The sequence below is a fragment of the Musa acuminata genome, chromosome BXJ1-8, assembly GCF_036884655.1.
Source record: "Musa acuminata AAA Group cultivar baxijiao chromosome BXJ1-8, Cavendish_Baxijiao_AAA, whole genome shotgun sequence".
Taxonomy (NCBI): Eukaryota; Viridiplantae; Streptophyta; class Magnoliopsida; order Zingiberales; family Musaceae; genus Musa; species Musa acuminata.
In genome coordinates this window covers 46,337,887-46,352,402 of record NC_088334.1, presented here as the reverse complement: position 1 = coordinate 46,352,402, position 14,516 = coordinate 46,337,887, and the positions used below count along the sequence as shown (strand labels likewise).

Here is a 14,516-nt window from a genome sequence, read left to right as displayed (position 1 = left end):
ATATGAGAACTTTGGACTTTTCCAACTCCAAACCTTTAGTCAAATCCTCTCAACTTTTAGTCCGAACTCGTCACCGGAAGTTTCATGATGTCTTCTACCTTTTATTTCTTCCTCTTCTTTTTTGAAAATTATCTCTAGATCTTAATTCAACATATACCTCTAGTTTAAGGCTCCTTTTGGCATATTATTTGCATATCATGTTGACTCGTTGCTCGATCAACTTGGATAAACTTTTCAATCTACTCTTTCAAGTCAAAGTTATCTTTAAATTGATAGTATTTAAATTTATCCTTTCGAGTAGTTAAAAGAACTCATGAGTTGAGGAACTCTATAGAGACTCTTCTATCAAATACAGAGGAACGAACACTTGGTACCAAGTTGCTAAAAGGAGTGAAGTCCTTTCGTGGGATGGCCATGTTAGAATATGTGGTCCTTTTTTATTTTAATAAGATATATAATAGAATAACTAATTGAGTTTCGTTCAGATATTTTAGCTAATAGACTAAGTCCACTACGGAACGATTCCTCGGAGATATGCTTGATTGGAGGAAATATTTTGACATCTCATCGTAGACCCTCTGCTCTCGCCTATAAAAGGACAGAATCTCTAGGGGTTGACGGTGTGTTAGAGCGTCACACGTATAGACACACCTCTCCGTTAAGAAAGGATAGGAAGAGGAGAAAGGGTTACTCTCCTTGCACTCCTTCAGATTGTGTACGATTAGATCAAAGACGGTCGGATTAAAGATGGTGCTTGCAGCTATTTTGGATTAAAGACGGTGCTTAGTAGATCAACGGGATCTCTGAACATATGACATCAAAAGGTACGCATCGTATAATTAGATCTATGCATTGATTTCAATCCTAGCATATTGACATATTGACATAACATAATTACATATCTTTATGCTTACAATTTTTTAATGTTAGAATATGTGGCCATTTTATAATTGAATAAGATATATAATAGAATAACTAATTGGGTTCCGTTCAGATATTTTAGCGATTCCTCGGAGATATCCTTGATGGGAGAAAATATTCTGAGATCTCATCGTAGACCCTCTGCTCTTGCCTATAAAAGGACAGGATATCTAGGAGTTGAGGGTGTGTTAGAGCGTCATAACGTTGACACGTATAGACGCATCTCGAGGGATTCAGTTATTCTCCTCAAATCCATCAATCTCCCCAAATCCATCAATCTGTGTGGGTCCTGAAGAGAGGAGAAAGGGTCTACTCTCCTTGCACTCCTTCAGATTGCGTGCAATTGGATTAAAGACGGTGCTTGAAGCTATTTTGGATTAAAGACGTTGCTTAGCAGATCAACGGGATCTCTTAACATATGACATCAAAAGGTACGCATCATTTAATTAGATCTATGTATTGATTTCAATCCTGGCATATAGGTTATTTTCGCATTATTGACATAGCATAATTACAGATCTTTATGCTTACAATTGGTATCAGAGCCCGGTTTTTGAAATCATGCATTAGATCTGTAAATTAATTTACGATGCATAATTACCTTTATCTTGGTATCAGAGCATCATCCATCAAAGAGATTTGCTAAGTCAATTTCTTAGAAGATAAAGGTAATTATGCATCGTAAATTAATTTATAGATCTAATGCATGATTTCAAAAATCGAGCTCTTATACCAATTGTAAGCATAAAGATATGTAATTATGTTATGTCAATAATGCGGAAATAACCTATATGCCATGATTGAAATCAATGCATAGATCTAATTATACGATGCGTACCTTTTGATGTCATATGTTCAGAGATCTCGTTGATCTGCTAAGCACCGTCTTTAATCCAAAATAGCTACAAGCACCGTCTTTAATCCGACCGTCTTTAATCCAATCGCACGCAATCTGAAGGAGTGCAAGGAGAATAGACTCTTTCTCCTCTCTTCCTATCCTTTCACAGGACCCACACAGATTGATGGATTTGGGGAGAGGGTTTTGGGGAGAGAGTCGAGGAGAATAATTGAATCACTCAACGGAGAGGTGTGTTGTCAACGTTATGACGCCCCTAGAAACGCTCTAACACACCCTCAACATATCTTATTTAATTATAAAAGGGCCACATATTCTAACTGGCCAACGAGAGGATCACGATGATGTATCGATTCATTCGGACGGTGGTTTCTTGGCAATCGACCAATAAAAGCCTCCTATATAAGAACTAAATACGAGGCAATAATATCCTTCCTTCGTCGTTGATCTTCGTGAGTTAATGATTCTCTCCCTTAGGCTACCAGTCTATTGCAAAAGAGTTATCGAAAGGACCCACAATGATTGAAACTGGAATCGAACGATTTAACAGTACCAAATCAAACCAGAATCGACATCATACGGTTCGATTCTGATTCCAAGAATTTGAAAGGTTCCAAACTGATTACTTTATATTTACGAACTAATGACTTGAATTTGTATGTTGACAGAGTAATTTATTATTTTTTTCATCAATCAAAACAGTTGAATCCAAAACCAATCGTTTGAAATATAATTAAAACCAAAATCGATTCCAAATTTGACAATATCAGTACCATAATTCTGAAACTTAGACCAACAATCAGAACCATAATTCCAAAACTGAAATAGGCAAGGCTAATCAATCTTATGTGTTGGTTGATGACCAGTTTGAATAGGTATGCGAGACGATGACATGTATATATATCCACATCTCATTTTTCTAGACCACACATCACAACAAAGACACAAAGCTGAAACAATTACAAATGCTTTTTCACACAGTTTATCAATCACTAAGCAAGAGATGTGGCTGATAAATGTGCTGTAGACAGAAACTGTACTCCTCTTTTTTAGTCTGAAGGACCTCCGATCACAGGATTATATGTTTGTCATTCAAACAACAACAAAGTATCTATATTATAAAAATATTTCATGGCCAATCACCTCCATTGAACGCAAGTCAGATCTTGTGGATGCTGTAACCGGCATCCTCTGATGTCAAGTTCTCCTTCCAATTCTCAAAATTTGAACCTCCAAAGACCACCTGTTTGATCCCGACATAACTGGCCAAGAATGAATACGGATGTCAATTTTGGTGAAAGATGCATTCGACAATCATGAAATTTGCAAAGATGGGGTTTTAACATGCTTAGGAAAAAAATGGCAGTGAAATCGATGGATGGAACAGTATTAACAGAACATAAATATCACGTATGACAGAAAAGAGAACTAGTACAAAGCTTCTTAAATGCTTCACACATATAGAGTGGAAGAAAATAGAGATCCACGGAGCTTACTCTGAGCTTATGCAGGTCAACGCGTTAATTAGTACATCCAGAAGTAATGGTTCACTTGTACCGATATCTACCCTGTGAATATCATAGCAAAATAAGCGAAAACCTAGTTATGATTCTGTGGGAACATTGCAGAATTTAGCTGAGAAGGATTTTCTAGAACTTGAAGAAAATAGCAAAGATATCAATGAGCTTTACCATATCCGTGCTAAATTGTCTTGGATCTCGAGATCCCCAATGTTATAAAATGTTGTTGGGGTAATGTTTGCTCCTTGAATAGCATCATAACTTGGTCTTTTACTCTCAAGAGGTGCTTGTGATAACTGCATATAATGGAAAACAAAAATGATGCTATAATAAATTTAGCCCATATAATGAAAATGCAATAACCAACAATGATTTTAAATAACATAAAACAGTTTATGCCTGTGTGGCTCTGTATTATAAGAACAACCTGTTTTCTTCTTTCACATATCAAACTTATGTTCCTAAACCTCAAGTTACTGAATCACTCCATATTTAGGTAGCTTTTCGATGTTTAGCTGCTATAATGGCACCTTGACTAGTTAAATTCTGGAGCAGTTGAATGGTTCATTTTTCTTCCTTTCGTATAATTACGACATGACCAAATCATCATCAATATAACTGTGCACATTTATGTGCTAAGCTACATCTCCATGAATCAGATTAGTAAGACTTAGACAAGTTCATGAACTTAAAGTAACAGAGAGCAAAACTTCACTGACACTATCTTTATGTCTTAGTTGCTGCTATAATGTGAGGTTTCAAATGTCAACATAGTCTACATCGGACATATATGAACTTTCATAATTTTGGTTACGGTGACTATAACTCCATGCGCCATGGTGTTAACATGATGCTTGGCTTTTTCATTTCTTAACAGACTATAAAAACTACATCATGACATGGACAAAGAAAAATTTAACACTGTTGGTCTTATATGAGACTCTAAGTTCAGCTTGGTGATGAGATAAAAAAATGCCTTTTTCCTTTTTGTGTTTCAAACTTGATTGTTCATTGGAAATAAGAAGCTGAATCTATATTATTCCTTATTAGAAGACACCATCAATAAATTACAAGACACTCAGGCATTAGAACTTTTGGGAAAATCAGGGGCATAGAACTACTTTCCTAGTATAGGCTTACATAGAAATCATCAGAAGCAGTGAAGACAAGTCTCAATATTTACTGAGTTTGAACATCTCTCTTCAACTGTCAAGTTCCTGGTGTTATAATCACCTACTACAAAAAAGCAATAAGATAAGCATGAAAGTACTGCATACTTGTCAAGCACACACACTTTTAACTTCATTACATTATTTGTTTGGCATGAATCATCAAATCTTTTCATGATACTCAAGAACTAGAAATGCATGTAAATAAGCATATCTGTACATTTGTTCAAACATCTACCTGCATGTTCATCGAGTTGCACCCACCAAGGCGGCCAACTATATGCCAAGACCGAATAGTCTGTGCAAAGAATGAATAAGCTAAAGCTGAGAAATAACAAGAGGTTAAAGAAGCCTCAGACATTACACTTACATCGCAGATTAAAGTTATGTCTTTTGCTAATGGAGCATTGTAGAATTCAAACCATATATAGGAGTTTGAATAGTGAAACCTGGCATATACCAACCACAATAAATAGATTATCAGACTGAGAATCACGACATGGAATTGTAGGATAAGAGGGGATTATGTGATGTCATGTAAGATGCAAACAGAAGAGCAACATAATGAAGCAATATGGTCAAGAAAAAATAAAGTTTCTAAAATCTCCAGCAAGCACTTCAGTTCATAATTTTGGGCATATGATAGTTCTAAGCAGAATGTCTTGTACTGAGGTCTATCAGGCTATGATGTAACAGGGTCAATCCTTTTTGCATTATCAATCAACTATGGTACTTAGCTTGCACAGTAGCAATTTAAAACCTTGTCGATCTGCAGTTTTGGATCAAGGAAAATCGGATTACAAGTTTGCTTATGATGATCAATGTTTGGTTGCTGATATTATCAGGATTGCTGCTGCAGAGATTAGATATTTTGAATCTGCAACTGATGGGCGCTATGTTGCTTCTATACCGAGCTGTCAACCAAGGTAATTTGGAGCAAATGTATCTAGATGGGTTTGGTGAATTTGTTTTGCATAAAGGTGGGTAAAACCTAGATTCAAATATTCATCATTTTGCAGCTGTAGCGTAAGGAATCATGGAGTGAGGTTATGCTAGTCCTGCTCAAATCTTGAATGCCTCAATATAACGAAAAGAAGATGTTGCAATCACTGTCAGAGTAAGCAAGACCTCCCAATCTAATCGGACTGTTCTTTGGAATCAAGAATCGTTGGAGGAGATACTAATGGATCTTTCAAAAAGAAGTTGAACTGAATGACAATTCTGTAGTGAAATCTGCTTTCCATCTCAATGTGGCAAAACACTTAGATGGAGCAAATCTGTTGTAGTTGCTTGTACTTTTCTATTGATTATGATATATAATGTTGATTTTCTCTTTGTCCTGATCTTGGTGATTTTGTTAGATAGAGGGTGTCTACATTCTGAGTTGTTGGCAAAAAAATGCTACCAGTAAGTATAATAAGGGGGGAAGTTTCCATGATACTACGAAAGATCTCGTAATAATAGACAAGTACAGATACATACACTTTTTATGCATATTAATCTCTAAACCTTGCTTGATTCAGCTATGTAATAAAACAGTTTGAAACAGTCCAGGAAGAGGCAATAATGTTTAGATACCACATGAATAAAATCACCCCTGAAACCACAGATACATAAATGTCTCGGGCCAAAAACCATAGCATCATTCCCCGTGAATGGGAAGCAAGGCAGAGGCTTACTTGTTGAATGTGACTTTCATGGGCGTAGCAGAGCCGGTCTTGGTGTGCAGTATCTTATCCCTCTTCCTCCTTATCCTCTCCTCAACCTAACAACATTATAGATAATCCAAAATCGAAGAGATTTTTGATCTTATTCTTAAACTTATGTAACCCTAAATCCAACAAGAAGGGGAAACAAAGACGAGAGTAAGAGAAAGATGTGAGTGTTACTCGAGATTGGGCCTTCTGGGGGTCATCGAAGCAGCTGGCGAGGATCTCCGCCAGCTCGGGGTCTTTGTCGTAATCCTTCCCGTCGCCTCTTCCTCCGTACCCACCCGACGAATTCAAGACCCCGTCCTCGTCTCCCTCGCTATTTTCTTCTCCACCTCCTCCCTCTTCCGCCGTAAACCCATCACCAAAAGGGAAAGCATCAACTCCTCCTCCTTCGTCTTCGACGTCGTCTTCATCCCTGATCTCGGAGACCTCTTGGGGTTCTAGTAGGGTTTTGGCGCGCCTATTTGGTTTAGCCTTGGTAGCGATGGCGGGGAATCGGGGTTGTCGTCCACGATCAGAGGACGAGAGGTGGAGAATAGGAAGAGAGGAGGAGGAGGAAGCGCGCGGAGGGAGGCAGGTAGCGGCGCCAACAGGTGGCGGATGGAGCGAAATGAGCTGCAACATGGAGCGGCAGCAACAGCAGCTACGGCCGTGGTTTGCGATAAGCGTCGTCCTCTCGTATAATTAGATATCGATCGTAATCGATTAAATAACGATCGGAACTCGATCTGACCTCAATTAGATTAGGACTCAAACCAGACCGATGTAATTAGTGGGTCAGGTCAGATCAAGTCGAAGAAGTGAGTCCATCGAAGTCTTGCATTGCTTTGTAGGGTAAAGGAAAGCCAAGTCCGAATTCAATCGGGTCGAATCATGAATTATAACATATGCTTCATCTGATCCAAATGATAATGGGTCGGATCCGAACACCGGATCCGACCCAACCTATATATATATATATATATATATATATATATATGCAATTAATTTTCATTAATTAACTATCATTATATGATTGACAGGTTATCCTTCAAACGCTATGTTATGATGGCAAGATCTTCTTAATAATTTTGATTCAAACTAACAAGTGATAATCATGGTTACATGTTAGTGATTTTTTTTTCCTAACGAGGACATGATTTTAAAATTTGGAAACATATATATATATATATATATATATATATATATATATATATATATTATATCAAAAATTAATTACATAAGTATATTATTTTAAATAAATAATTATGTATTGGACCTACTTATTAATTTGAATGCATTAAGTCTCATCCGATAATTTCGGAGAAGGTCAACCACGTCGACAAATCGAATTTCATCCTCTAAAAATTTTTTTTTAAAAAAATAGAGCATCTGTATTTTGAAAATTTTCAAAACAACACCCCTAGTCATCTGAAAAGATCATTTTTTTTTCTCCTTCTTTCGCTGATCTTATTGACGTAGTCACAACATGTCTTGCTTGTGACCCTCGCACGAGGTAACAATAATAAAAACATGTAACATGTGCTCCTCTCCTCCGTCCTCTCATGATCAACGGTTCCTTCGATCACGAGCAATGATGATCATTATTAATAACAATGACTTATTCGATGACTAAGTACACTTAATATGTTAAGAGCATAGCATAGCATAGCATGAACTTGAACTAATAATGACATGAGGAGTGATTGCAGTCAATTAGTCATGAGGATATTGGTTTGGTTAGATGATGTAAATACCTGCCTCTACCTAAACATGTGCTATCGGAGAAGCAAAGATAAAAGAAATGGTTTGGTAAGATGTCTTCTTCAGTCGGTAGTTCATCTTTCTTCTATTTATTATTTATTGCAGTTCGGACAAAGCCATCTAATTTGACATCAAACGAGAGCCAAAATTTCTCTTTCGGTGTTCTCTAATAGGCTGTATCTTCTACTTCAAATGAGAGAAATTGGATGTCATGGTCACGCACAGAAACCTACCAAAGGAAACAAAACAAGTATAAGCAATTGATGTCTTAGTTGTCGACCTACGTACCTTGTGTTCTAAAAATAATGGAGCCCAATTGTTGCGTGACAACATTTCAATGTAGGTTATCATGGTAAAATTGTGTGAGCTGCATGGGATAAGATTATGGCTAATTATAGATTATCACCTATAGTTAGATAGTATCCCGATATATAGACTTAAATAATTTATATTAAAAAATTTATAATTATGAAAGTAAAATATTTAAACTCATTTACTCTAATGTCATCGACTTTATCAATAGTAGATACAGCACATGATAGTATGTACATGAAAGATACGAAAGTGATGGGGAAAAGATAATTTCAATGATGATAGCGGATGGTGGAGTTGTGGGTGATTGTTATAGCGGTGGTCAACGAAAATGATACGGTGATCAACCTTGTCAATGTTGATTCGAATATCGATAACAAGAAAGAAGAGGAGGTAGAGCGGTGAAGCATCTGCGTCGGCATCTACCTCCTTTTCCTCTTCCAGAGATGTGGTGGTCGGTGAGAATGAAAAAAGAGACAGAGCGATGTTGTGTCGACATAAAGGAGATAGTGTCGCGTCACATCGAATGATGATGTGATCGATGAGAATGAAGAGAAGACAGAGCCGTGCGATGCCAAACGAGGAAGATGAGGCAAGTGAGGCATCTGCGTCGACGTTGCACTACTTTGTCTTCTCTTCTTCTTCCAACGATGTGATGGTTAGTAAAAACAAAGAAGTGGCAAAGTGATGCGGTATCAACGTAGAGGAGGTAGTGCAGTGTTGCACCGAACAATGAGGTGGTCAACTAGAACGAAGAGAAGGTAGAGCAGTGCGACACCGATGCAGATGCCTCACCTCCCTCTTCTTCCTCCTTTGGTGCCGACATAGATAGCTCACCTCCCTCCTCTTCCTTCTCTGGTGCCGACATAGATGCCACAATGCTCTATCTCCTCTTCTTCTTCATCGTTGATGTTTGGATCGACATCAACAAAATCACTTAGGTAAAACTTAAGTCTAATCATATGAGTTAATATAATATATAATTAACCCGATACAATTATGACATATTACGTGTGAGCTGGAACAAGTGCGACTTTAGCTGATACCTAATTTTTAATTGATGAGGTGTTCTTGCATTGCTTCATGATTTTATATTTAGTCTTTGTTAGGTTTGATACCAAAATTGACGCGTGGATGATTATCGACACTCATGACCATCTGTCAAACACTAAATCGACATGTCAATTCCTAGGCTCCAAGCCAATGCAACAATCAACATAAAAATATGATTTCAAATATATATTTTTATTAGTTTAGAAACAAAAACAATTAGTAACTAAGGAGAATTGTATGACGTGCGTCAGTTATCTTGTCGAAAATATTTTAAAAATTATAATAAATAAAAAACATATTTTGAGAAATATAAAAATATTGGTCACCACCACATGCAATGTTGGTCAGACGGGTGTCAAGCTTTGCCATCAGATGCAGATACCGACAATTGAAACTGAGGAGTTGGATTGGCTGCTTCGCTCATCGGTCCTCCTGGATTGATGCATGATTGACCATCAAGAAACCCTCAGTTTAGATCATTTTAATTCACAAAGAATAAAAGATTAGCATTGTAGCCATCGGAAGCAAACAGTGACGGATCGATTAATCAGCAGAAATAAGGGGAAAATAACAGAACAATCAATAGAACATCGATCACAATATCTATCGACTCATCCTACGATCCATAATATGTATACACCCATCAAGCATCATCATCATGATTATTATCAGGAGAAAAGCCCTAAAGACGACCCAAATCCCTCCCCGACAAATCCTCTGAAAGCATCGATACAAGATACCCCAGGCTGGAGTCGAGCACGCTCAGTGGCGGAGGGAACCGAAGAGGGCGACGACCGAGGAGGCGAGCACGACGACGGCAAGCGACGGGGAGAGTGCGCCGGCCGCGGAGGTGGGGCTGGGGGCCGGAGCATCGGCGGCGGCCACTCCGTAGGCGAGGAAAGCCGCAGCAACCAGGCAGGTCGCGAGGGATTTGGCTCCGAAGGCCGCCATTGCAACCTCTTGGAGAGCTCTCGAAGGGAAGACGAGTCGAACAAGCGTCGATGGTACGAAACAGAAAGGGAATATTTATAGCCAATTGTGCGGAGCGGGTAATATGAGCCAGAGATCCGACCCGATACGACAGCTGGCGCCGCGGCCCTCGACAGCTTTCCTTCGCTGGTAGCCCGCGTGGGTCTCGTGGCTTTGGTTATTTATTTACCAACAATGCCCTTGTCTATTACTTACCATTTTTTTTCTATTATATAACTAATAATAATATATGTTATGGTTATTTACCAAAATGCCTCTGTAAGAATGCTAGAAACCTAATCTTATTATTAATCAATGAGAAAAATCACTGAAGGGATGGATTAAAATAAATTCTGATGTAACATTTTAGGTTGGAGGACTTGATTACATCCTCAGGGATGATTTGGGTGTCCACTAATTTAGTATATTCAAACAAGTGCTGCAGAAGAAGAAGTCTAGTCTTTAACTGCAAATAGAACCTCATTACTGAAGAATAGCAAGTAGGAGAATTAATTTATTTAGGCATTAACCAGATGTTCTTGTAGTACATAGCTGAGACTCATACCTTAGATTGAGGGTGCCCAATGAACAATTGCTCACAAATAAAGATTATATTGCCACATTTAATACCAAGTGGAAGATATACTGTATGGTGTAGCATACAACACCATCACCTGCAAAATGAAACTAAATAGAAGAAAACTGAAGGTATGCTCCTCTGATTTGCCCTACTGCTAACATGCAGAGATCCTGACACTGATGTTAGAAGCATTGCCTTCTCTATTCTACCAAGCTGATCCATTTTATTTTCTCATATTGCATAGCAGCTGTGGAGAATGAATTGGCATTTATGTTATCTTTAATTGATGCCTTTACTGTTAGGGTGAGTCAATTCTATGTTCTGATACTGCAGTCAAGCAAACTAGTAGCAGCAGTAGGAAGGGCTTCAAGTGGCAAAGATGGAGGCATCAAAAGGGCCACTGCACCAAATTGGTCTATCTGAATATTGTTTCTAATATTTGTTATTTATTGCATACTTTTGATGTTTACTATATTAATCATGAATTTAGGGAGGAAAATATAATGACAAACTTTATAAGAAGCACTATATGTTGGAGAAAATAACCTGAAATACTGTGCAAGTCTCTCTTAGGAAGAGAATTCTTCACCAAATTTGGTTTCTAGCATAATTAAGCTATGAAGAATACTGAGGACAAATTGGGCTCATTTTAATTTTCAGCACATTAAATTACTCTCGGAAATACAAAACTATGAGTGAAAAGAGAGCTCACTTCGATTGGACAATCCAAGTAGCCATCAATCTACACATCACATTTTGTTTCACTCGCATTCTTTGTTCACCACTGGACTTGCACAGTGACAGAGAATGGGGAAGAGAAAGCTACTTGGGGTAGGGATGACTGCAAAGGCATGTGCTTGTTCTTCCCCACCATGTGCTTGCCAGTATCTGGGTGGCCTTCTCAAGGGCACGCTTGCTCGAATTAAAGGGGACACTCCTCTGTGCCACATGCCCTGAGGGAATGTCTCTGCCACTGTGCTCCAAAGCTTTAAGGTCTGGGATTCCGAGGAAAGCTAAGAGGCACAAGGTTGAGCAACCCAAGAAAAAGAGTGGGGTTGAAGTGGTGATCACATATCAAGGTACCCTTGGGCTCTTAATCATAGGTGTCATGATTCCTGAACCCTTCATGCAGCAGAAGAGCTGGGCTTAAAGCATACAGTCATGCTCCCTAAAAAGCAGAAAGCAAGCACTCATGACTGCACGATAACTTGCTTTAGGGTTTGCATGGGAAAGGCCAGTGAAAGAAAAGAGACTTTAGGCTAAGACTTAAAAGCTAATGATGAAGGAGATGATGACGATGTGTTTTGGACTCAGACTGCTTTATGAGCATCAAAAGAAGTCATGCCGATTTGGAAAAAGCTGTCTAACATATATAACACTGCCGCTTGAATGATCAGAAGGTTATTTAGTTTTAAGATTTTTGTTGGGAAAAGCACACGTAAATGGGAAAAAGGAATGAGTTCATGAGCCCTAAACCCCAAGCTAATGATGAAGACAATGATTTGAACTGTGGGTCTTTAAGGGCTTAATTTTGCCTCACCTTTTCGATGCATGCGTTTAGGGTTTTGGGTGGAGGAGAAAGGTTGCATGGGAAAAGCCTGGTTCAGATGCAGTGGAAAGGGTGCGTGCTGCTGTGGTACTGCTAACTGGATCATACCAGCTGTTATCTATGGCTTCCAAGGCCATGACCTGCGACTTGAGGAACTTGACATAGTTGGCAGCCTCATCGAGCATTGATGCAGTGTCCATTTTGCTGCCTCCTGGCACCAGCCTTTGCAGAACCCTTAGCTTCTCACTGATCCTTTCCCTCCTCTGCCTTGCAGCAACAGTCTGTGGGTCGCTTGATATCCTCACATTCTTCCTTTTTGGCTTCTCCACCGCCTCCTCCGCCACCAGACTCACCGGCCTAAGAGCTGCAGCCCTGTAGATCATCTCCTTCACTTGCGCGATGGCCTCGTTGTCAATCTCATAGTCGCCTTCCTGCACGAATCCCAGCTTCTGTCCCCTCGTGAAGCTAATCTGAAAACCTCCCTCTTTACTGGAAGAATTCGATTCAAGGAGACTGCGGATGTAGTAGTTCTCTCCTATTCTCGTGAACTCGTCGAATTTTCTCTTGCTACTTGGTTTCCTTGAAGAACAATGTGAAGTCACACTTGCTTGATGGCTATCCAAAGATCCATTACCATTTTTGCAGCTGGAAAAGATAGCCGAAAGGTCATCCTGGGCATCAAAAGTGTTGCTGATGACATGTAGCTCTTCAGATGCTCCAATGGGTGGAGAAGAAGCAGCTTCCCACAAAGTAGTACCCACTACAGGTCTCATGAGAACAGAATCAACTGGATTCTGCAGCAGACGCAGACCCAAACTAGGAGTAGAGATTTCCACCCTCTCACTGATTCTATCCAAACTTGAACTCGTTTGGAGTGCTGCCAGAATTCTCTGTAGCTCTAAGCTTGAGCTGAGCAGAGCTTCGTTGAGCTCCAACTTCTCCTTGAAGCTGGTGTTGTAGCCTTCACTGGAGTCTGTGATATTGTCATGGTGATTGCTCCATAGAGAAACCTTAGTTCTGATAGCCACCGGATTCTCCCAACTCAAGTTATCCATGATGTGCTCTTCGTGATGCAAATATCAGAATCATCAAGTGTATATAAATTAGTTCCAAAAATCCATTTATGTGTCGAATCAAAAAGTGAAATCTCTATCAAACTAGAGAAACATGACGTAGATACGAGCCATACCTTCTGCAGATCCAGTTGTTCAGAAGCTAAAAGATTGTTGCCAAAGACTGAATGTAATCATTCCATGGTATCATTCGACACTGTTGAAGACATTCACTGCTGCTAACATCATAGATGGCAAAGAAAAGCTTGCTGATTATAAACTAGTAGACAAGGCATTCAAACCACAGTCACATGCTCACCAGAAGAAGCAGAAGCGCAGAGATGAAGAAGAAGCTGTATATGGAACACTAGTGTTCTCTCTATTTTTGGGCAGGCATGATGAAGGTTTATTCTGTCTGTTATATGCCCGGCTGCTATAAAGTAATCTTCTAGAGAATAGCACAGAGCTGGTCGTCAGTAGGAGTACTATAGAGGTGTTCTCTTGTTTAAAGGCTTTGCTGCAGTTCAAAAGACACAGTTTTCTTTGTTCTATGTTGGTTTTTGGGCCTCATTGGAGTTTGACTGTAAGCAAAACAGGGGAGTTATAATCTTCAGTTGATTTAGGTTTGAGACCATTCTTTGACAGGATCATCTGCATGGAGCTGAAAGTTTCTCCAGAGCAATATCATCAAACCATGACAAGAAACTATGTGGTTACTGCTAAGAATTACAAACAAAGCAGCTGCTTTCAGGAAAACAGAGCAGACTATTACTGGAGCTTCGGCCGCAACGGTGAGAAGAAGATGGAGGGATAAATCAACAAACAGGTGTTGGGGGGAAGATGAGACCTCACATATAGACTTGCGTTGATATCAAGGATCCGCTCCGATTCGTCTTTGATAAGAAATGTGCAATTCTCCTATCAAACCGTCCGATGAAACGGATTCCACCTGGCATCAATCTACGGAATCGGACCCACCGGTCTGTTGTTGCTTTCCTCAGATCTCGGTCGTCCATTTGCACGAGCCCCGCCGACTCCACAGGGTTCAGATAACAACCTGTATCGCTCCAAGGCACCAGC

General features: G+C 39.4%; 2 protein-coding genes across 2 annotated transcripts; both read right to left on the bottom strand.

Moving 5' to 3' along the window:
• Positions 1-2,728: 2,728 nt before the first annotated feature.
• LOC135588243 (uncharacterized) lies at positions 2,729-6,864 on the bottom strand. Its single transcript, XM_065080291.1, has 7 exons — positions 6,356-6,864; positions 6,146-6,231; positions 4,837-4,915; positions 4,705-4,764; positions 3,469-3,593; positions 3,274-3,345; positions 2,729-3,039 (listed from the first exon to the last, which is right to left on the bottom strand). The coding sequence occupies exons 1-7, from the start codon at positions 6,800-6,802 to the stop codon at positions 2,937-2,939; spliced, it is 972 nt and encodes a 323-aa protein (XP_064936363.1). The 5' UTR covers positions 6,803-6,864; the 3' UTR covers positions 2,729-2,936.
• A 5,528-nt stretch (positions 6,865-12,392) lies between these two features.
• Positions 12,393-13,439, bottom strand: LOC103996522 (transcription factor HEC3-like). The gene has a single exon (XM_009417438.3). The coding sequence runs from the start codon at positions 13,437-13,439 to the stop codon at positions 12,393-12,395; it is 1,047 nt and encodes a 348-aa protein (XP_009415713.2).
• Positions 13,440-14,516: the final 1,077 nt, after the last annotated feature.

Excerpts from the sequence above, each read along its gene's own strand:
- LOC103996522 (XM_009417438.3), bottom strand. The coding sequence starts at position 13,439 with ATGGATAACTTGAGTTGGGAGAATCCGGTGGCTATCAGAACTAAGGTT.
- LOC135588243 (XM_065080291.1), bottom strand. The coding sequence starts at position 6,802 with ATGTTGCAGCTCATTTCGCTCCATCCGCCACCTGTTGGCGCCGCTACC. Across the intron at positions 3,594-4,704 it reads GCAACTCGATGAACATGCAG|TTATCACAAGCACCTCTTGA; the intron begins GTAGATGTTTGA and ends CATTATATGCAG. Across the intron at positions 3,346-3,468 it reads GACAATTTAGCACGGATATG|GGTAGATATCGGTACAAGTG; the intron begins GTAAAGCTCATT and ends TGATATTCACAG.